This window comes from Adelges cooleyi, unplaced genomic scaffold (genome assembly GCF_023614345.1).
Source record: "Adelges cooleyi isolate 19-005CV unplaced genomic scaffold, UGA_ACOO_1.1 ACOO_flye_CR_arks_rails_tigmint_CR_PRNA_519, whole genome shotgun sequence".
In the NCBI taxonomy this organism is placed as follows: domain Eukaryota; kingdom Metazoa; phylum Arthropoda; class Insecta; order Hemiptera; family Adelgidae; genus Adelges; species Adelges cooleyi.
In genome coordinates, this window is record NW_026096208.1 from 1,438,123 (window position 1) to 1,462,495 (window position 24,373).

Genomic DNA, 24,373 nt, shown 5'->3' on the forward strand with positions numbered 1-24,373 from the left:
GAATGTTTTAAATCATATAAAGCATATATATATATATATATATATATATATGTATATATATACACTGTAATCTGTATATATATTTTGACTTAAAGTTATACATGCTGAGATGTGATAATAGAAAAGAGTAGTAAGTAATGTGTTTAAAAGTTTTTGTTAAGTTAAAGAAGTTGTGGTCAACTTTACAATTCCATATACGCCTGAAAACGAATAGTTTAACAGAAAGTTTAAACAGAGTATTCGTAGAAAGAACTAGATCATCGCAACAACAATCAAATGTGTCTAAAGAAATTATGCAACCAGGCCGTACCGACAGCTTGTTGGTTATAAAATGCCATTTTTAATGAAAATTTATTGTTCAACTCAACCAATGGTAAAAAATAAAACGTTTTATATTTTATGGAAAATTTAGAAAATGTTAAAACAACAGAAGAAAAAATGATTAAAATCCACAAGATGAAGAAACATTAAAACGTCTGAAGAACTTGAAAAAGATCGCATGTCAAGATGTGTAAAATTGATCAATTTCTTATTTAAGTAGTAAATCATAGTAAAGGCTTGGATTATATGCTTGGATACCTATGCGCCTGTCTTCGCCATAGTGACAGTTAGCACATTACTAGCACTAGTAGTATACAATAATTTCTCAAGGCGGTATCACAGCTACGTCGTGCGTCGTGTCGTACGCCTTATATCGCCTTCTGATTGGCCGTTGTAATCACGGTATCATTGAGTAACCATGACCTACCGGGTTATTGCTAGAGTTGAGCTGAGCTCAACTTTTGTATCGTGTGGTATAGGTGGTTGAAGTATGGCAATTGCGGTCAATTGATTTTTTATCAATTATCAATTAGAACATACTTATTACTATCACTATCTGCATTAAATGCCGGTTTGTCATTGATGGGCCGTATACGGTATATTTAAAAGTAATTATTTTATCAAATTTCAATTTAATTCGCGAGTTCTCTATGGCATTCACTGATTAGGTGTAACCACAATAGACAATTACAAAATTGGTATTGTACATTTACCATTAGTAACTTTAAGTGGCCACGCCCACTTCTTAAATCGTACGACACGACAGACGACGTAGCTGTGATAACGCCTTCAGGTAGACATCTTATTGTTTTGTGGGCAGGTAGTATTATTATTTTAATTTCGTTTTATGCACTGCAATGGATAGAACTTAATAAAATCACAAGTGGTTTAAAGTATTAAATATCACTAAAAGAAATTGTTTATTATGTAAAACTTTAAATAAAATGACAATTTAAGTACAAGTGCGACATAAAAATATTATTAAAGTAAAATGAAAACAGTAGATGCGATTAAGTTTTTTCAAAGCTAACTACGATTTAGGGTACATTTTAATAGAACCATCTTATTGCCTCATCCAAAACGTCCTCATATTCATTATGAACAGGACGACCTATTGGCCTTACCACAGCAATATAGCCGTCATGAGGTTTGTAATGGAATCTGCCATTTTGTGAACTTAACATACAAACATTATCATCTGGATCAACACGAGCGATTTTTATATACGAATCTGGGAATTGCATACTTCGGAGCAAACCTATTAGAATACATATTTCCTTAAGGTTGGTGAATCCTGGTGTTCCTCTACCTAAAAAAAGATAAAACAAATTGTTTTTAAAAACTTTGCAATTTTAGCTTATATCTACTTTTATTTTTTGTTTTAAACACAGTTTTTACACGTGTATAAGCAAATTCAAAGAAAAAAAATTACAAAACACATAAAAAAAATCCTATTTTAAGTGACCTATTTTGGAATTAAACTTATTAAAATTAATTTAAAAAAGAATAGCCGCAGTTTGCTTTAAAACTTTTTAAATTTATTTATTGTTATGGATTTAGTTTTTCTTTATTTAATATGTATTTATGAAGTTTGTTACAAGTAGAACAATAATCGTAATAGATGTAATATTTACAAAGAGTAGATAGACAGAAAAATGAAGCATACCAAAGGAAGAACTTCAACAAATTTAAATAAAGACATATTTCAAATTTTTTATTCTATAAAACTAGCAGATCATGGTAATAACATTTTATTTAATTCTGTGTGTACTGTTCTTGTTCTAATCTAAAATCTATATATATTGCAACATTATTGATAAAAGTGCATTGCAAAAGTTTAAAATGGCAATAAATAAATAAAACAAACAAGGTTAATCATAATGCTACCAATAGTTGTATGTTAAAATAAGAGTCTAAAAAACTCATTATCTTATATGTTGTGTGAGTTCTATGCCTACTTGTATTGTTACATTATTATTGATATAATAATATAATATATTATTGATATGTTTATGTAGAAATCGAACATAACATTAATAATAAAAGATCCACCTTTGGTAATTATTTAGAATATTTGAATAGACAGTATGCTGGTCTACTAGAAAGCAAACGAAGGTTATACTTTCTTAAACTTAGGCCGAATATCTAGCGTAGCATCGGCTAAACAAGAATATAAGTGGATAGAATATTTACTTGTTGAGATGAAGTGTATAAGTTATAATAAATATATTATTTGAATGGTACATCGAATAATTTATTTATAATTAAAAGTATATCTAGTAGAAATCTAAATAAATATTTATATTTACTTATTGCAGCCTTAAGTAACGTAAATGTAATATATCCCATTGTTTTTCGTCTGCTTTCTCCAAGTATAGACAATGTGCGACGATCATTCGAATTATCTGTGAAAAAAATAAAGTTACGTTGTTAACAAATAAAATTAAAAAAAAACTGGCTCATTGGCTTATAAACTAGGACTTTAGAGCTATTTACGTTATTTATTAAACGGTTGCTTACTTTCGTGGCGGCCAAGCTTAGGCACACGGATATCTGTATAAAAATGTTGAAAATTTTAAATATTTTACACTAAAAAACTCACAAAAAAGTTTGGATTATAATTTAAATGATCATACAACTTAATATTTATGATTTTTAAAAATAATTTGCATTAATGTGTGTTAGACATTATATTATTACTTGTAACTTGGAATATTGCTTCTTGCACTGCCTTCTGATCAGCTATGGCAATATTTTCTAAAATACAAGCAAAATAACATACATTTTCTTATGACAGGATTTATAATTTAATTAATTATCAGCCGGTTTTTACATCTATTGTTAAATACACTCTTAACACAAAGTTAGTGAACAGTTAATTTAAACTTAACATCTGGAATAATGAAGTAAGTTTCTCCATAACATTACTTTTGTGAGATTCTCTTTGTTAAGCTAACAAAACTTTAGTTGGGTTACATAAGCGGTTAGCCTGATTCCAACGTGCTCATTGGTTATTAAGGTATGTGATAACTGACTAGTGATTGAATTATTTAATTTGTCAGTTTGTTATTACTTAGCATTTTATTTTACTTTCTTATAACATTTCGGCTTATATAAATAATTTATATATAATTGTGTATTACATTGTTGAGATAGTCCTATACCTTTCTAAAAATAGTTGGTCATGAAGTTAATTCAAATATCTTGAGAAAATTGTATTACAATTTTTTATCAAAACACTTAAAGGTAAAATATGACACTTTGAAAAAATACTATATAATATATGTTATATTAGGAAAAATATAATGTATCCATATTAATTAAATAAAAAAAAAACATAGTACGTAACCAAAAACCGTATAATATATACTTGTATAAGAAACTGATAGTGTCAGTATTAGGAGTATAAAATATGTACAAATAGGTTACCTGGTAAGTTGATAATAAACGACTCATCTAAAATTAAAACAAATATATGTTATCAAGCTATGTGGAAATTAACTATATATATAATAATTATTTTTAAATAGTAAATTTGATGACATAAATGACCTGTAAAAGGGCTGTTCACAAACGAATTGTTAGGATTTAATATTTTTGTAATTTATAAAATATTAAGTATATACCTTTCCATTTTTTTGTTAGATTTTAATTACAATTTTTTTTTTTTTTGTGTCTTTTTCAAGTGTTTTTTTCATAGACAACGTTGGATGTTGAAAGAAATATTAAAGAGAGTACACATTTTTTGAACTAGAATTTTTTCAATTAAAAATTTTTTTTTTATCTAAATAAACGAAAAAACGAGAAGTACTACTTAAATTTGAGGTAGAGATTTAATATCTGGGAGTTTTTTTTCGGGAAGACTAACATCAATTGAAAGTGTGAGCCATTGGAAATAGCATCTGTGTAAAGTATTAGTAGTTTATAACAATTGGTTACCATGCTCAATTGTGAATCTAAAATTTGCTTTATCTGAAATTAAAACGAAAATATGTTATGCCCAAATTAGTTATTAATTATTATCAAAAACTATGTGAAAATACTTTCAATAAGTAATAAGAAATATTATTACCCGGTATAGCCAACATCAAATTAAGAGTGTCTAAAATTGAAATAATATAACTTGTTTAATTATTGATGTTCGATATTTTTAAAACACTATAATTTTAACACTTTTTTCGAGTAGCTTTCTATACATAATTTTTTTATTTGTATTGCATAATAATAATTACCGAACTTTTTATTTCCGTTAATGATATTTAAAATAGCAGTTGTCAGTCCACCAGGGTCTAAAAGCATATAGTGGATAAAGCTTTACACAAAATTTCAAATGAAATCTTATTAATGTATGTAATTATTAGGTCGACGATTTAGACCCAAAAGCCAGACAAAATTTCGACTACATAGGATGGCTCGATTTTAATTCTTTAGAACAATACGTGTTCTTTGGCCACATTATTTATGTAGTTTAATTGATATACAGCAGGTTTCACTAACTATTGAAAAATACACTCTTAACACAATGTAAGTTACCCAATCATTTAAAATTAACATAAACGTTAGTTGGGCTGTCTCGATTCCAGTATTCTCCTTGGTTATGAAAACCAAAGATATGTTAAGAATGATAGCTGATAAGCGATTGTAATATTTAATTGGTCAGTTTGTTATTATTTGACATTTTATTTTAACGTTTCGGTTTATATAAATAATTTATAAGTCATTTTTTATCACATTGTTTAGATAGTCTATACCTTTCTAAAAATAGTTTGTCATTAAGGACAGGCAAGAAATTCCTAATAATATTATCCTAATTATAAAACAATATTAATTATAATATACCTATAATGCAAGTCCGTGCTATTCCTTTGTACCTGATCTACCTACATAAAATAATTTATGCTTACCTAATAATAAGTTATCGAAGTTGTCATTTCTACAGTTCTCTAAATACCCATTATAAAGAAAGTCCTCAGTAACTAAAGTAACTGGTAAATAAATTAACATGGTCGAAATGGAATAAAACTTTTTTTTCACCTTAAATATTGTGTTTACAAAATTCTGTTTAATTATAGGGGTATATTTTTTGAATATAAATTATATAATGTATTCGTTTTTCTATTACAATTTAGTATTTTTACAGAATAATTTGGTATTTTGGTGTAATATACCCCGTTTTTTTATATTCTGAACTGATATAAAAACAAACTATAGCTTGTTTTTATTTATAAATCATCTGAAAATCAAAATAAATCTTACTTGTATCGCACGCCTTTCTGATGTGTTTGTCTGTAATAAATAATTTCAAACATATGTATAAAACTTATAAAATTAAAAAAAAATGTTATATCGTATGAAAATTTGGTACTGACTTGTTTTGCTAACCGTATTTGCATATTCATCTATGATGAGGAATTAAATATTAAATTTTCTGTTAAGATTTTTAACTCCCTCGAAGAGGTACGTGTGAAAATTAAATAATTACCTGTCATTATCGGTGAAACGTTCACAAAGGTAATCGTTATTAAAATGCTGAGAAGTTTCATAGTACTGGACAATATAATTGAATCAATTCAAATAATATAACTTATAAGAAAGAAATGAATTATAATAGCTTGTTTTACTTTTTGCGTTAAAGTGATTTTCTTGCAACTAGTCGTAAAGCTGGTGTGTCGTTTTACCAACGAAAGAAGTAAAATGAAAATATAATTTGCAGTATGCAAAGCACTTCAATATTTTATAAAAAAACTAGTGCAACACTTGTGGTTTGTATTATAAAAAAAATAACGCATACAGGGTGATTTTTTTTATCGTGGGCAACTCTAAGTCTCACCTTGTTTAATCAGTATAGTTTTTCTATAGTGTTTTTATGTAATGTGATCTCAATTGTCCACAAATTTCAATGTTCATACCCCATCCCCCACTTCAAATAAGTTTTTATGATAGTAACTTAAAAAATAATTATTCAAAACTGGTTATTAACCGTCTAATTCACTATTCAATGCATACTTCATGCGTTACCATTTAAGTGTCAAAAGTTGGTGTGGAAATAATTGGTTTGGAAAGGGGTAGGAGGATCATAAACATAATGGTGAAATATTGTATGGCTCATTATTAAAAAATCACCCTGTACATATTTGTTACATTTTTTCACTTGTACTTTTTACTTTTACCTATTATAGATGTTCCACTGCGACGACTTTTAGTCATTCTTTAAGGAAAATATATTCGACAATAACGTGTTACACAGTTATTTGTACACATATTTTTCAAACTACAATAACAGCTATCGTGTTGGCTATGTGTATTCATGAAAATTCAAAACCTATGGGAAAACACAACATTATATGATTTCACACGCGTGGAAAAAAAATGCGCACTGAAAAAACGTTGTAATACGAAAACAATAAAATTATATCTAAAAGATAATCAAATAGTAGATACTAAACCCCAGCTTAAGTCTAAAGATTTTTCGTCTTTCGAACACATCCGAATGTCACAACGTATCATAACGCGTAGTTATTTATTATATCTGATAATGATAGGGTAACACGACAAATTATCTTTATGGGATGTAATAGAACTATTTATATTTGTAGTAACAATTGAAAATATTAATAAATACATTCAAATAATCAAATCTTTATAAAGTCATAACAAATGAACAATTAAATTCAAAATTCAAACGCTAAAATATGTTTTGTCTACAAACTTTTGTAATGAAAATCATATGTTACCATGAAAAAAAAACCAAAACTCCTTTATTGAATTTTTTTTTTTTTTATTGATCATTTTCATTTTTCAAGAGAATGTGTAATTTTTAAATTAAGTTATATAAGTCAGTTGATTTTAGGAAGTCGATCATCTTGGCATTGTTCTCGGGTTCTGGTCCTAGTGAAGTGTCAAGTGTCGCGTCGATTCCAATCCTTTGTCTGTCTTGTTCGTACTTGAGGCATTCGGTTAATATGTGTTTCACGGTCAGTCTTACACCGCAAGCTACATATATAGGAGTTTCTTCCTTAGCCATTAGATAACTATGGGTTAGTCTCGCGTGTCCGATTTGCATGCGGTTTAGTATTGTTTCATCTTTCCTTTTTAGAAAGCTGTTAATCCATCGGTTAGTGGAACTTTTAATAGTGTTCAGTTTGGTAGTTTGTTGCTTCCATAACTGAAGTGATTTGTCGTTGGACATCTCATTAATCTGGGTTTTTAAGTCATCGTATGTTAGCCCTGGTATTAATGTTACTTCCGTATTTTGGGTGGCAATTTTAGCCTGTTGGTCGGCTAACTCGTTACCTTTGATGCCTGCATGTCCAGGAACCCACATGAGCGTGATTTGTTTGTTCATAGTTGAGGCTTCGTTTAGTTTGTTTTGAATTTTTATTGCGATGTCGCCGGGATGGAATTGGTTTTTGATGCTGTTGAGGGTACTTAGGGAGTCACTAAAAATAATATGTTTTGAGTGCTCTTCATGTATTATTCTTTTTATTGCCTCTAGTATCGCAATTGCTTCAGCCGAGAATATGGAACATGTGCTTGGAAGTTTGAATAATAGATTTCTGTTTTGGAATATTATTGAAAAGCCAACTTTGTCTTGGGATTTAGAAGCATCGCTGTATACTTTTTGGTAGTCTTTATATTGTTCTAGTATACTGAGAAAGTGACTTCTGTATACTGGGGGAGGAGTTTGAGGTTTTAGGAGGGAAGTTAGTTCTGTATTTATTGCGTAATGAGCTATCCAAGGAGGATAGGTCATTGGTTCTCTTGAAATTATTTGAGCCGTGTTAATACCGTTTACTTTTAATTCTTGGTGAATTTCAGTATTTTCCTCTGTGAGTGAGTTGAAGTTGGCTCTAACTGTTCTAACCATGTATTTTAGAGCTTAGTCTATCCTTTTTATCTCGGGTAGGTGTTCTCCAGTTATGTTATATATGCTTAAAATTGGACTACTGCGGAAAGCACCTATAGCTAGTCTTAGTCCGCTGTTGTTGATAGTATCAATTGCTTTTAGGATAGAGTATGTTGCAGATTTGAACATAATGGATCCATAGTTTAGTCTGGACTGTATAGTAGATCTGTGGATTTTGATTAGTGTTTCGGAATCACCTCCCCAAGCTGTGTGGGATAGTATTTTGAGTAAGTTTAGAGCGTTGTTGATTCTTTATTGAATTATAATGTTTGTTAAAAACAATTTTCAATATATTTCAAAATATAGTACAATGTGTGCCAACAAATCTTGGAAAAATTATTGTTCAAAATAATAATATCTTCTGAGAAAATTTTTGTCTTACCCAAAATGAATCACACTGGAGATGTGTGCAACCTAAAAAAAATGTTTTTAATTTCTCTTAAAACTGTATTATATTAATACCAATAATTGTCTGAAGATCCTGAAAAAGATCACATGTCGAGAAGAACAAAATTTATTATTTTAGTGGTAAATCGTACTAAAGGCTTGGATTGTATTGATACGTATGCGTCTGTCTTCGCCATAGTGACTTTTAGCACATTACTAGCACTAGTAGTATACAATAATTTCTCAGGTAAATATCATATTGTTTTGTGGGCAGTTAGTATTATTAGGTATTTTTATTTCGTTTTATGCACTGCAATGGATAGAATTTAATAAAATCACAAGTGGTTTAAAGAATTAAATATCACTAACAGAAATTGTTTATTATGTAATACATTAAATAAAATGACAATTTAGATTCAAGTGTGACATATAAATATTATTAAATTAAAAAAAACAGTAGGTCTGATTTAGATTTTTAAAAGCTAACTACGATTGAGGGTCTATTTTACTAAAACCATCTAAACATCTCATTCAAAACGTCTTCAATTGGATTACCCACTGGATTTACCGCAACAATATAGCCCATGTAAGGTTTGTATTGGAATCTGCTATATTGTGAAGTTAAAATACAAACATAACCAGCTTGATCAACACTAGCGGTTTTTATATACGAATCTGGGTATCGCATACTTCGGAGCAAACCTATTAGAATACATATATCGTTCAAATTGGAGAACTCTGGTTTTCCTTTATCTAAAAAATTATAAAAAAAATTGTTTTTAAAAACTTGTCAATTTTAGATTACATCTAAATTTATTTTTTGTTCAAAACACAGTTCTTACACGTGTATATGCAAAATCATAGAAAAATAATTACATTACACCTTAAAAAACCATATTTTATGTAACTTATTTTGAAATAAAATTGATTTGATTTTTATTTATACAAACTTATACAATTTAGAACAAAAAGCATAATAAATGTAGTATTTACAAAGAGCAGATTGACAGAAAAAGAAGCCTCCCTTGGAGGAACTTCGACAAAATTAAATAAAGATATTTTTCAAATGTTTTATTTTATAAAACTAGCAGATTAGGGTAATGTAGTTTTATTTAATGTTATGTGTACTATTCTTATCTAATGTTAAATCTTTTATATATCTTGCAAATTTATTGATAAAATGACATTGTACAAGCGACAGATCATACAAGTTAAAAATGACAATAAATTAATAAAAATAACATGGTTTAATCATAATGCTACCAATATTTGTATGTTTAAATAAGAGTCTAGAAAACTCATTAATATATAATGTGTGAGTTCTATGCCTACCTGTAATGTTACATTATTATTGATATAATAATATAATATATTATTGATATGTTGATACAGAAATCGGTAATGACGACAATAATAACAACCTGTGGTAATTATTTAGAATATTTGAATAGACAGTATGCTGGTCTACCAGAAAGCAAATGACTAGGTTTGGCATAGGGCATAGGCTATACAAGAATATATGTGAAAAACAGAATTACTAGTTGAGATGTGTATAAATTATAAATGTATTATTTGAATGGTACATCTAATAGAATAATTTTAATTAAAAGTAAAACTAGTGAAAATCTACACAAAATATTCACCTATTGCAGTGACAAGTACATTTTGTGTAACATGTCCAATTATTTTTCGTCTATCTCCTCCAAGCCGAGACAATGTGCTACGATCATTCGAATAATCTGTGAAAAAAATAAGTTACAGTGTTCTAAATAAAATTTAAAAAAAATGGATAATTGACTTATAAACTAAGACTTTAGAGCTATTTACGTCAGTTATTAAATGGTTGCTTACTTTCGTTGCGGCCAAGTTTAGGCACAGGGATATCTATGTAAAAAATATGAAAATTATAACTATTTTAAACTAAAATACCAACAAAAAAAATCATTGTAAAAATTTGTACATTTGTTTGAATTATATTTCTAATGATCATGAAACTTAAAATTTATGATTTTTGAAAATTGTTCTCAATAATGTATGTTAGACTTTATATTTACTAGTAGCGTGGTATATTGCTTCTTGCACTTTCTCCTGGTCAGCTATGGCAATATGTTCTGAAATACAAAAAATATTATATACAATATTTTCTTATAACAGAAATAATAATATATTTTATACTAGCAAAAATATCATTCCCCCATAATAATCGAACAAAAAAAAAAAATCACTCGGTACTTAAACAAAAACCGTATAATATACCAGTTTCTTATACCAGTAAGTATAAGAAACTGATAGTGTCAGTATTAGGAGTATAAAATATGTACAATTTAAAAAAAATTAACATAGTACGTAAACAAAACCGTAAAATATATACTTTTATAAAAAACTGATAGTGTGAGTATTAGGAGTATAGAATATAAATACAAATAGGTTACCTGGTAAGTTGATAATAAATGACTCGTCTAAAATTAAAACAAATATATGTTATCAAGCTATGTGTATAATTACCTATGTATGTACTAATTATTTTCAGTTAGTAAATTTGATGACATAACATGTACACACATGACATAAATGACAGAAAATAGGGGCTGTTCACTATCGGCACAGCAAGTTTTAATATTTTTGTAATTTGTAAAATATTAGTTATATACATATGCATTTTTTTGTTAGATTTTAATTACAAATTTTTTTTAAATAAATCTTGAGACCAGTTTTATCGTAGACGACGTTTGGAATTGTCAAAAAAAATTAAAAAAAAGGACATATTTTTAAAATTATAATTTTTTCATTGAAAAATTAATATTTTCTATGTAAATAAAAAAAAAAAAACGAGAGGTACTACTTAGATTTGAAGTAGAGATCTAATATCTAAGGATTTTTTTTCGGGAAGACTAACATCAATGTGTGAAAGTGTGAGTCATCGGAAAAAAAAATTAATTATATTGCTATATAAGAATCTGTGTAAAGTATAAGTAGTATATAACAATTGGTTACCATGCTCAATTGTGAATCTAAAATTTACTTTATCTGAAATTAAAACGAATATATGTTATGCCCAAATAAGTTACTAATAATTTTTAAAAACTATGTGATAATACTTTCAATAAGATATAAGAAATATTATTACCTGGTACAGCCAACATCAAATTAAGTGTCACTGAAATAGAAATAATATAAATTATTGAATTAATGAAATTCGATATTTTTAAATACTATAATATTAACACTTTTTTTGAGTAGCAATCTATATATATATATATATATAAAATTGTATTATTTTTATTGCATAATAATTCTTACCGAACGTTTTATTTATGTTAATAATATTTAAAATTGCAGTTTCCAGTCCATCAGGATCTATAAGCAAATAGTGGTTTTAGCTATACACAAAATTTCAAATGAAATCTTATTAATGTATATAATTATAAATAAAAATGTTTAGAACAAGAATATATATAACTATATAGTGACTATTTACTTAACGTTAATCAGCCTGTCATATAAAGATGAATGAATGCGATTAGTTACGTCGACGAATTAGACCCAAAAGCCAGACAAAATTTCGACCACATAGGATGGCCCGATTTTTATTTTTTTTAGAACAATACCCCTATCGCTCAATCTCTATCTTCCATCCTATCACTCACCCCTATTCCCTACCCCTATCTCCCAACCCCTATCACTCTTTCCTATCTCCCATTCTATCACTCACTTCCTACCCCCTATTACTCACCCTATCCCCTACCACATATCTCCCACCCTAACCCCTACCATATATCTCCCACCCTCATCACTCACCACTATCCCCAACCCCTATCACTCGCCCTTCCCCCTACCCATATCTCCCGACCCCTCTCCCCTACCCCCTCTCCCCTACCCCCTCTCCCCTACCCCCTCTCCTCTACCCCCTATCTCACGAACCCTCTCCCCTACACCCCTATCCCCCACCCCTATCGTTCACCCCTATCCTCTACCCCTATCTCATATCTCATATTAGATAACAGCATAACACTTTTTTCGTTATGCTTTTTTCGGTTATTTGCCACTGCTAATTCCACCCCAACCCCATTCCCACCCCCAACCTCATCTTCATTCCAATTTCTTTTTTCGTTACGCTTTTTTGGTAACGCTTTTTGATATTTTCATGCTTAGCTCTGGCACATAACCCTGGCACATAAACGAAAAAAACGTTACGAAAAACACAAATCAGCCATTTTTCAGCCGAGTCTGCAACCACGATAAAACATTTTCGCGTCTCGTTGAAGTACCAAATAAATTGCACTTTTTTTCGGTTATGTACTTAATAAAAAGATATCGAAGTTGTCACTTCTACAGTTCTCTAAATACTCATTAGTTAGAAGGTCCTCATCAAATGTGTAATTCATTATTATATATTACTAATATACTCAGTCAACAAAAATGATAGAACAATTTCTTAACTATAACAATATAAATATTATAAATATAAGTCTACAATACATTTTTACATGCCAATTTCGGGTGATAAATTAAACAATTTGTTAAGGCTAACAAATCGATGAAATCCAATTTTCATTTACTAGTATATAAATATAATTAACAATAAGTTAAAATTTAAGGGTTTGGTGAAACCGACTGAATATGTTGCAAATTTCATTTATTTAATTACAGAAAACTGAAATGTTTAAATTAAAATCGGCTTCCTTCATAGCATTGTAGCCAAAAAACTCTAATCCTATGTTGTCGAAATTTTGTTAGACTTTTAGGTCTAAAATAAACCAAAATGGCCAATACCCATAGCAATAATTATTTAAATTAAAAATTATACCTTGAAGCTTGTACAAAGTAACTGGTAAATAAGTTGGCATGGTCGAAATTGATTAAAACTTATTTTTCCCTTAAATAATTTGTATAGAAAACTCCGTTTAAATATAGCAATAGATTTTTTGAATAAAAATTATAAAACGTATTTGATTATCTATTACAATATAGAATTAATACAGAGTAATTTAGTTTACTGGTACTATATACCCCCTTCAATTATATTCTGAACAGATAAAAAACAAACTGTAGCTTATTTTTAGTTTATAAATCATCTGAAAAAAAAATTAACTTACTTGTTACATAAGCCTTTATAATATGGTAGTCTGTAATAAATAATTTCAAACGTTTGTATAAAAATGATAAAATTAAAAAAAAATGTTATATCGTATAAAAATTTTGTACTGACTTGTAAGGTAAACCGAATTTGCATATGGCGCTGTGATATATAGTCAAATATTTAATTGCAATTCAGATTTTTAACTACCTGGATGTGATAGGTGTAAAAATTAAATAATTACCTGTCATTATCGGCGAAACGTTCACAAAGGCAAGCGTTATTAATATGCAGAGAAGCTTCATAGTGCTGGATAATAAAAATGAAACAATTTAAATAATATAACGTATACGAAAGATATAAATTATAATAGCTTGTTTTACTTTTTGCGTTACAGTGATTTTCTTGCAACTATTCATAAGGTCAGTGTGTCGATATATCAACCAAAGAAGTAAAACGAATATATAATTTGCAGTATGCAAAGCACTATAATATTTTATAAAAAACTAGTGCAACACTTGTGGTTTGTATTATAAAAAAAATAACGCATACAGTGTGATTTTTTTTATCGTGAGCAACTCTAATTCTCACCTTGTTTAATCAATATATTTTTTCTATAGTGTTTTTATGTAATAAGATCTCAATTGTCCATAAATTTCAATGTTCATACCCCCCCCCCTCTTCAAATTAGTTTTTATGATAGTAACTTTAAAAATAATTATCCAAACTGGTTATTAACAGTCTAATTCACTATTCAGTGCATACTTTATGTGTTACCATTTAAGTGTCAAAAGTTGGTGTAATAATAATTTGTTTGGAAATGGGTAGGAGGATCATAAACATTATGGTGAAATATTGTGTGGCCCATTATTAAAAAATCACCCTGTACATAGTTGTTACATTTTTTAACACATATTTTTTAAACTACAATAACAGCTATCGTATCGGCTATGTGTATCCATTAAATATTTAAACCTATAAGAAAACACAATATTATATTATTTCACACGCGTGGAAAAAAAACGCGCACTGAAAAAACGTTGTAATACGAAAACAAAACAATTATATCTAACGTTTATTTTTGGTTCCAAAGTGTGTCGACTTATGAACCCGAATACATGGTAGGGTAAAAAATGTTTACTTACTTTTATTGATGATAATGACTGTTTTTCAGTTGTCTAGTCTATTACAAAACAAGTATCAAGGGTTTGAATGTTTTAAATCATATAAAGCATATATATATATATATATATATATATATATACACTGTAATCTGTATATTTATTTTGACTTAAAATTATCCATGCTGAGATGTGATAATGGAAAAGACTAGTAAGTAATGTGTTTAAACGTTTTTGTTCAGTTAAAGAAATTGTGGTCAACTTTACAATTCCCTATACGCCTGAAAACAAATAGTTTAACAGAAAGATTAAACAGAGTATTCGTAGAAATAACTAGATCGTCGCAACAACAATTAAATGTGTCTAAAGAAATTATGCGGACAAACCTTACTGACAGTTACTTGCCATGAAACACTACTAGACTACCAATATATTATAATTTAAACTAGACGCCTGTTGAACTGTCGACTAGTTTTAACCTAAATTTGTAAACTATCATAACCAACTAAGGCGCAAAATTGATTCAAGATCAAGAAAACGTATACTTGTTGGTTATAAAATGCCATTTTTGATGAAAATTTATTGTTCAACTCAACCAATGGTAAAAAAAAAAACGTTTTATACTTTATGGAAAATTTAGAAAATGTTAAAACAACAGAAGAAAATATTGATTAAAATCCACAAGATTAAAAAAACATTAAAACGTCTGAAGAACTTGAAAAAGATCGCGTGTCAAGATGTGTAAAATTTATCAATTTCTTATTTAAATAGTAAATCATAGTAAAGGCTTGGATTATATACTTTTATCTTATTTTGTATAGTAAATTTCTAAAAATATTTTAAAATTTGATAACATTTAACACTGTTTTAATACTATTCCACATACACAAATAATAACTACCTACTAACATCAACCGTTTTTATACATGAATCTGGGAATCTTAAACTTCTTACAAACCTAATAGACGATATATTTCGGTAAATTTGAGTTATTCTGGTGCTCCATTACCTTAAACATTTTAAAAAAATGTAACTACTAAGCTTGTACAAAATTTTTTTAATTTTTCTCAAAAATATATTATTTTAATACCAAAAATTGTATAAATTGTATAACGGCTTATTGCATAAAAGAATTGAACTCCAAACAGAGTGTGTGGACTTATGAAACCGAAAACATGGAAGGGTAAGAAATGTTTACTTACTTTTATTGATTATTATGCCTGTTTTTCAGTTGTCTTGTCTATTACAATACATCTGTCAATGGTTTGATTGTTTCAATACAAATAAAGTTATAAATATACACTGTATGTGTATATTTTTAAATTATCCATGCTGAGTTGTGACAATGGACAAGAGTAGTTAAGTGATGTGTTTAAAATTTTTTGTTAAGCTACAGAAATTGTGGTCGACTTTACTATTCCCTATACACTTGAAAACAAATAGTTTAACAGAAAGATTAAACACAGTATTTATAGAAAGAACTAGATCATTTCTACAACAATCAAATTTGTCTTAAGAAATTAAGCAAATAGGAATATCAAATTGAAACAAGACACCTGTTAAATTGTGGATTGGACATAATTTAAATTTGCCACATTTTGAATTCTCAGATGTCTCAGAACTAAGGCGCAAGTTAGATTCAATATCGAGAAAACGTATACTTGTTGGTTGTACAATAAACCGCTGAGGAATATTAAACCAATAAACAAAGCCTGGATGTCATTTTAGGACATTGTATTATTTATAATTGTATTGTTTTTACTCAACCATTGAAAGAGAATAAAAGAAAGAATATTTTCTAGTAGAAAATGTTGAAACAACAGAAGAAAGAACATATTGATGAAAAACCTCAAGATGAAGAAAACATTTATTATTTTAGAGGTAAATCATAGTAACGACTTGGGTTATGTTGATACATATGCGTCTGTCATCGCCATAGTAAATTTTAGCACATTACTGGCACTAGCAGTACACAATAATTTTTCAGATAAACATCATATTGTTTTGTGGGTAGGTAGTATTAGTAGTGTACAATACACTACTAGTATTATTATTTTAATTTCATTTTAGGCACTGCAATGGATAGAATTTTATAAAATCACAGGTGGTTAAAGTATTAAATATCACTAAAAGAAATTGTTTATTATGTAATTCATTAAATTAAATGACAATTTAGATACAAGAGTGACATATAAATATTATTGAAGTAAAATAAAAACAGTACATGCGATTAAGTATTTTAAAAGCTATCTACGATTGAGGGTCTATTTAACCTGAGCCATCCCATTGCTTCATCCAAAACGTCCTCATATTCATTATGAATAGGACGACCCATTGGCCTTACCACAGCAATATAGCCCCTATAAGGTTTGTAATGGAATCTGCCATTTTGTGAAGTTAACATACAAACATTATCATCTTGATCAACACGAGCGCTGATTATATACGAATCTGGGAATTGCATACTTCGGAGCAAACCTATTAGAATACATATTTCCTTAAGGTTGGTGAATCCTGGTGTTCCTTTATCTAAAACATTATATCTATTTTTATATTTAGTTCATAATACAGTTTATTCACGTGTAAAAGCAAAATCAGAGAAAAAGAAATTCAAAACACATAAAAAACTAACAGATTAGGATTATAATATTTTATTTAATTCTATGTGTACTATTCTTGTTCTAATCTTAAATATTTTATAAATCTTGCAAAATTATTGATAAAAAGGACATTGCAAAAGTGACGGATCAAAAAAGTTTAAAATGACAATAAATTAATAAAAATAATATGGTTTAATCATAAAGCTACCAATATTTGTATTTTTAAATAAGAGTCAAGAAAACTCATTCATATATGTTGTGTGAGTTCTATGCCTACTTGTATTGTTATTTTATTATTGATAAAATAATAAAATATATCAATAATATAATATACTATTGATATGTTTATGTAGAAATAGAAAATGACGTCAATAATAAAAGATCCACCTTTGGTAATTATTTAGAATACTTTGATAGACAGTATGCTGGTCTACTAGAAAGCAAGCGACGCGACGGTAATAATTTCTTAAACGTAGGCCGAATACTAGCGTAGCATCGGCTATACAACAATATTAGTGGATAGAAGAATTACTTGTTGAGATGAAGTGTATAAATTAAAAATATATTATTTGAATGGAACATCGAATATTAAAATTATTGTTAAAAGTAAATCTAATAGAAATCTACAAAAATATTTATACTTACCTACTGCATAGATCAGTACACGTGTTGTATAATATCCCATTATTACTCGTCTACTTATTCCAAGCCGAGACAATGTGCGACGATCATTCGAATAAACTATGAAAAAAATAAAGTTACGTTGGTAACAAATAAAATTAAAAAAAAATTGGTTATTTGGCTTATAAACTAGGACTTTAGAGCTATTTACGTTATTTAATAAACGGTTGCTTACTTTCGTTGCGGCCAAGCTTAGGCACAGGGATCTCTGTATAAAAATTGTGGACATTTTTAATATTTTACACTAAAAAACTCACAAAATCGTTTGAAATATATTTTAAATGATCATAAAATTTAATAACTATGATTTTTGAAAATAATTCGCATTAATGTGTGTTAGACTTTATATTATTACTTGTTACTTGGAATATTGCTTCTTGCACTGCCTCCTGATCAGCTATGGCAATATTTTCTGAAATTCAAACAAAATAACATACATTTTCTTATGACAGGAATTTTAGTATAATAGATTATGTCTATTTAATTTTTTTAATTTCATAACATGAGGACTTCTTATTATATTGAAAAAGTAAATTACGACACTTGAAAAATACTATATAATATATTTTATTATGACAAAAATGGTAATATATATTTTATATTAGGAAAAATATCATTTCCCCATAATAATCAAATAAAAAAAATCACTCGGTACTTAAACAAAAACCGTATAATATATACTGGTGTAAGAAACTGATAGTGTCAGTATTCGGAGAATAAAATATATACAATTGGATTACCTGGTAAGTTTATAATAAATGCCTCGTCTAAAATTAAAATAAATATATGTTATCAAGCTCTGTGGATAATTTACTCTGTGTGTACTAATTATTTTCAAATAGTAAATTTGATGACATTACATGTACACAAATGACATAAATGACCGAAAAAGGGGGCTGTTCACTAACGGCACAACAGGTTTTAATATTTTTGTAATTTGTAAAATGTTAAATATATACCTATCCATTTTTTTGTTAGATTATAATTTTTTTTATTTTTAATAAATCTCAGGACTATTTTTTTATAGACGACATTGGAAGTTGTCAGAAAAATGAAAGAAAGGACATATTTTTCAAACTAGAATTTTTCAGTGAAAAATTAATATTTTCTATGTAAATAAACGAAAAAACGAGAGGTACTACTTAGATTTGAAGTAGAGATCTAATATCTAAGTAGTTTTTTTTCGGGAAGACTAACTTCAATTGAAGGTGAGAGCCTTTGGAGAAAAAACTTAATTATATTGGTATATAAGAATCTGTGTAAAGTATTAGTAGTATATAATAATTGGTTACCATGCTGAATTGTGAATCTAAAATTTACTTTATCTGAAATTAAAACGAAAATATGTTATGCCCAAATTATTTATTAATATTTATCAAAAACTATGTGAAAATACTTCCAATAAGAGTTAAGAAATATTGTTACCTGGTAAAGACAACATCAAATTAAGTGTCACTGAAATAGAAATAATATAAATTGATGAATTAAACATGTTCGATATTTTTAAAACACTATAATATTAACACTTTTTTTCGAGTAGCAATCTATAAATAATTTTTTTCATTTAATTTGCATAATTATGATTACCAAACGTTTTATTTCCGTTAATGATATTTAAAATAGCAGTTATCAGTCCATCAGGATCTAAAAGCAAATAGTGGTTTTAGCTATACACAAAATTTCAAATGAAATCTTAATAATGTATATAATTATAAATAAAGAGGTATAGAACAAGAATATACATAGCTATATAGTGACTATTTATTTAACGCTAATATGCCTGTCATGTAAATAGGACTGAATGCGGTCAGTTACGTCGACGATTCAGACCTAAAAATCAAACAGAATTTCGAATACATTTACCTTACATCTACTTTAATTTGGAAACATTACTTATGTAGTATAGTTGTTATGCTGCCGGTTTCACTAACTATTGTTAAATACACTCTTTACACGATGTAAGTTAACAAATCATTTAAAATTAACATCTGATTAAATAAAATAATTTTCTCCATAACATAAGTATTGTTAAATTATATTTGTTAAGTTAACAAAACGTTAATTGGATTACTAAAGCGGTTACCTCGATTCTTACATTCTCTTAGGTACTGATTGTAATATTTAATTTGTCAGTTTGTTATTTTTTGACATTTTATTTTACTTTATTTTAATGTTTCAGTTTAAATAAATAATTTGTACATTATTTTTTAACACATTATAAATATAGTCTATACCTTTCTGAAAATAGTTTGTCATTAAGGACAGGCAAGATATTCCTAATAATATTCTCTTAATTATAAAATACAATAAATTATGATATACCTATAATGCATGTCTGTGTCATTCCTTTGCACCTGATCTACCTACATGAAATAACTTATACTTACCCAATAAAGAGTTATCGAAGTTGTCATTTCTACAGTTCTCTAAATACTCATTAGTTAGAAGGTCCTCATCAAATGTGTGATTCATTATTATATATTACTAATATACTCAATCAACAAAAATTATGGAACAATTTCTTAACTATAATAACATAAATATTATAAATATAAGTCTACAATACATTTTTACATGCCGATTTTGGGTGATAAATTTAACAATGTGTTAAGGCTAACAAATCGATGAAACCCAATTTTCATTAACTGGTTGTTAAATATTATTTACAATAAGTTAAGTTTCTAACAGGTGTAAGTGAAACCGGCTTAATATGTTGCAAATTTCATTAATTTAATTACAGAAAACATAAATAATTAAATAAAAATCGGCTTCTTACATAAATTATAGTGTTGTAGCCAAAAAACTTGAATCCTATACTGTCGAAATTTTGTTAGACTTTTAGGTCTAAAATAAACCAAAATGGCCAATACCCATAGAAAAAATTACTTAAATTAAACCTTGAAGCTTCTACAAAGTAACTGGTAATTAAATTGGCATCATCAATATTAATTAAAACTTATTTTTTCCTTAAATATTGCGTACACAAAACTCCGTTTGAATATAGAAATAGACTTTTTGAGTATAAAATGTATAATGTATTCGATTTTCTATTACAATTTAGTATTTATATAAAATAATTTGGTATACTGGTATTATATAACCCGTCCACATATATTCTGAACTGATATAAAAACAAACTATAGCTTTTAACAAATTTAAAGTTTAAGTTTCTAACCAAACTAGCTATTACAATATAGAATTAATACAGAATAATTTGGTTTACTGGTACTATATACCCCTTTCAATTATATTCTGAACTGATATAAAAACAAACTATAGCTTGTTTTTAAATAAAAATCATCTGAAAATCAAAATGTATCTTACTTGTACCATAGACTTTTTTGATGTAATTTGCTGTAATAAATTAGTTCAAACTTATGTATAAAAATGATAAAGTTTAAAAAAAAAGTTATATCGCATGAAAATTTGGTACTGACTTGTAGTGCAAACCGAATTTGCATATTCCCCTATGATGAAGAATTAATAATGAAATTTTCTATTTAGATATTTAACTCCCTTGACAAGGTACGTGTAATAATTAAATAATTACCTGTCATTATCAGTGAAACGTTCACAAAGGTAATCGTTAATAAAATGCCGAGGAGCTTCATAGTGCTGGACAATATAATTGAAACAATTCAAATAATATAACTTATAAGAAAGATAATGTGTATTCTAAAAGCCTTCCTTGCAACTAGTCGTAAGGTCGGTGTATTCGATATGTTAACCAAAGAAGTAAAATGAAAATATAATTTGCACTATACAAATCACTATAATATTTCATAAAAAACTAAGGCGACACCTGTGGTTTGTATTATAAAATAAATAACGTATACAGGGTGATTTTTTTTATCGTGGGCAATTCTAAATCTCACCTTGTTTTTATTCAATATATTAACATTTTTTTTTCTATAGTGTTTTTACATAATGTGATCGCAACTGTCCACAAATTTCAATGTTCACACCCCCTCCCCTTCAAATTAGTTTTTATAATAGTAACTTTAAAAAAAAACAATCCAAAACTGGTTATTAACAGTCTAATTCGCTATACAGTGCATACTTTATGTGTTACCATTTAAGTGTCAAAAGTTGGTATAAAAATAATTTGTTTGGAAAGGGGTAGGATCATAAACATTATAGTGAAATATTGAGAGACCCATTATTAAAAAATCACCCTGTACATATTTGTTACATTTTTTTACTTGTACTTTTTCTTTTACCTTTTCTTTTACACAATAATTTGTACACATATTTTTTAGACTTCAATAACAGCTATCGTATCGGCTATGTGTAAACCATGTAACCCATGAAAATTCAAAACCTATGGGAAAACACAATATTATATTATTTCACACGCGTGGAAAAAAAATGAGTATTGAAAAAAAGTTTTAATACGAAAACAGAAAAATAATATATAATGTCTGTTTTTGGTCCCATTACTATTCTGTACTGATCATTTCTCAATCATATTTAAATACTTGATAATAATTTACACAATTCTAGTACTCATGATAAGTCAAATCAATTGAAATTGTTAAATGTTAAAAGTTGAAATAAAAATAATCGGATTGGAAGAGGGTAAGGAATATAAACATTGTAGAAAAATTAGTGTCATATTATATATGAAAACACTATTAAAAAACAATTAAATTCATAGTTAATCCCAGTGAAATATTGAGTGGCCCATTATTAAAAAATCACCCTGTACATATTTGTTACATTTTTTTTTTACTTGTACTTCTTACTATTACCTAGTATACATAGATGTTACACTGTGACGCATTTTAGTCATTCTTAAGAGACGATATATATTCGCGAGTACAATATCGAGACAACGACTACGTGTTACACAATCGTTTGTTTGTCAGACATATTTTTTAAGCTTCAATAACAGCTATCGTATCTGCTATCTGCACCCATGAAAGTTTAAATCCTCTGGGAATACACAACGTTATATTATTTCACACGCGCGGTAAAAAAAATGCGTATTGAAAAAATGTTTTAGCACGAAACAAAAAAATAAAAGATAATGTTTGTTTTTCGTCCCGCTACTATTCTGTATTGATTATTTCTAAATTATATTTTAATACTTGATACCATTTCACACTATACTATTACTGTTTCACGTACACAAATAATAACCACTAATAATAATTGTAATTATTACCTATGATAAGTCGAACCAATAAAATTTGTTCAAAAAACCATAACTTTTGTCTTCGTACAAAAATTCCAACTTTTTGTGAAAAACGTGCAACATTTAAAATATATCTGTTTAATTAATATTGTTTGTACTAGCACATTATTATATAATTTCAAATAATTTTGTATAATATCATATTAAACGTTATCATTAAATTATCTCTTTCCTGGTTCACTATTAAAAACACAATATATAGAGATCCATTTATAATATTTCTAACTTATTTTAATGTTTCAGTTTGTACTTTCCAAGATTTATACTCACATCACTCAAACAAATCTCAACTTTTGTTTTTAATATACATATTTTAATCTAATGAATATTTGTTAAGGATTTTTTTTTAACACGTTTACTGCCATGGATAGTGCCGGCGATCTCAGTTCAGTTATTTATCTTGGCATTTGAAGTGTTAAATTAATTTATGCTCTAGACGTCACCATTTGTATTTCTCTTAACTGTTTTATTTTTTTGTTATGTTATTATTATTTCAATTTCGTTTTTAACACTGCAATGAACTGAATTTAATGAAAACACAAGTAGTTAAGAGTATAAATTGACACTGAAAGAAATTTTTTATTACGTAATACATTGAATAAAATGACAAATTTAGATACAAATGCGACATATAAATACTATTAAAGTAATATAAGATGAGTAGGTGTTATAAAATGTTTTAAAAGCTAGCTACGATTGCTGGTCTATATTATGGGTACCAATGAAACCAAACCCTTAGGTCATCCGTAACGTCAGAAAAAACCTGGCTACCTAAGCCAGGAGAATTTTCCAGAAGGTCTGTATTCGAATCTGCCAGTTCGTGAATTTAATATACAATATTTACCAGAGTGATCAACATCAACTCTTTTTATAACTGCATATGGGAATCTTATACTTCTGAGCAAACTGAATAGACGACATATTTCTGTAAGATTGAGGAATTCTGGTCTTCCTTTATCTTAAAAAAAATATAAAAAATTGTTTTTAAAAACTTGACAATTTTAGCATACAACTACTTTTTTTTTTGTTTAAAACACAATTAATACACGTGTATAAAAAAAAATTATGGAAAATAATTACATT

At 27.7% G+C, this 24,373-nt stretch overlaps 1 protein-coding gene and 2 long non-coding RNA genes across 8 annotated transcripts; all 3 read right to left on the minus strand.

Annotated features, from left to right (window-relative positions):
* Positions 1–923: 923 nt before the first annotated feature.
* On the minus strand, positions 924–21,810 carry LOC126842391 (uncharacterized). Of its 6 annotated transcripts, none has more exons than XM_050579382.1 (11): positions 21,644–21,810; positions 21,531–21,560; positions 21,418–21,447; positions 19,681–19,737; positions 19,519–19,548; positions 19,386–19,418; positions 18,834–18,860; positions 18,449–18,505; positions 18,269–18,301; positions 2,631–2,726; positions 924–1,630 (listed from the first exon to the last, which is right to left on the minus strand). In XM_050579382.1, exons 1-11 carry the CDS (start codon positions 21,702–21,704, stop codon positions 1,371–1,373), a joined length of 714 nt encoding a protein of 237 aa, XP_050435339.1. In that variant the 5' UTR covers positions 21,705–21,810; the 3' UTR covers positions 924–1,370. The 6 variants fall into 6 exon arrangements, with proteins under 6 accessions (XP_050435339.1, XP_050435338.1, XP_050435336.1 ...); XM_050579381.1 differs by lacking the exon at positions 2,631–2,726 and adding an exon at positions 18,054–18,153 and having other exon boundaries at positions 924–1,626; XM_050579379.1 differs by lacking the exons at positions 924–1,630; positions 2,631–2,726 and adding exons at positions 16,987–17,341; positions 18,058–18,153 and having other exon boundaries at positions 21,424–21,447.
* LOC126842413 (uncharacterized) lies at positions 11,609–11,977 on the minus strand. The gene is made up of 3 exons (XR_007686330.1): positions 11,915–11,977; positions 11,742–11,771; positions 11,609–11,641 (listed from the first exon to the last, which is right to left on the minus strand). It is a non-coding gene; the product is annotated as an uncharacterized LOC126842413 (long non-coding RNA).
* Positions 13,824–14,128, minus strand: LOC126842412 (uncharacterized). The gene is made up of 3 exons (XR_007686329.1): positions 14,075–14,128; positions 13,936–14,000; positions 13,824–13,853 (listed from the first exon to the last, which is right to left on the minus strand). It is a non-coding gene; the product is annotated as an uncharacterized LOC126842412 (long non-coding RNA).
* Positions 21,811–24,373: the final 2,563 nt, after the last annotated feature.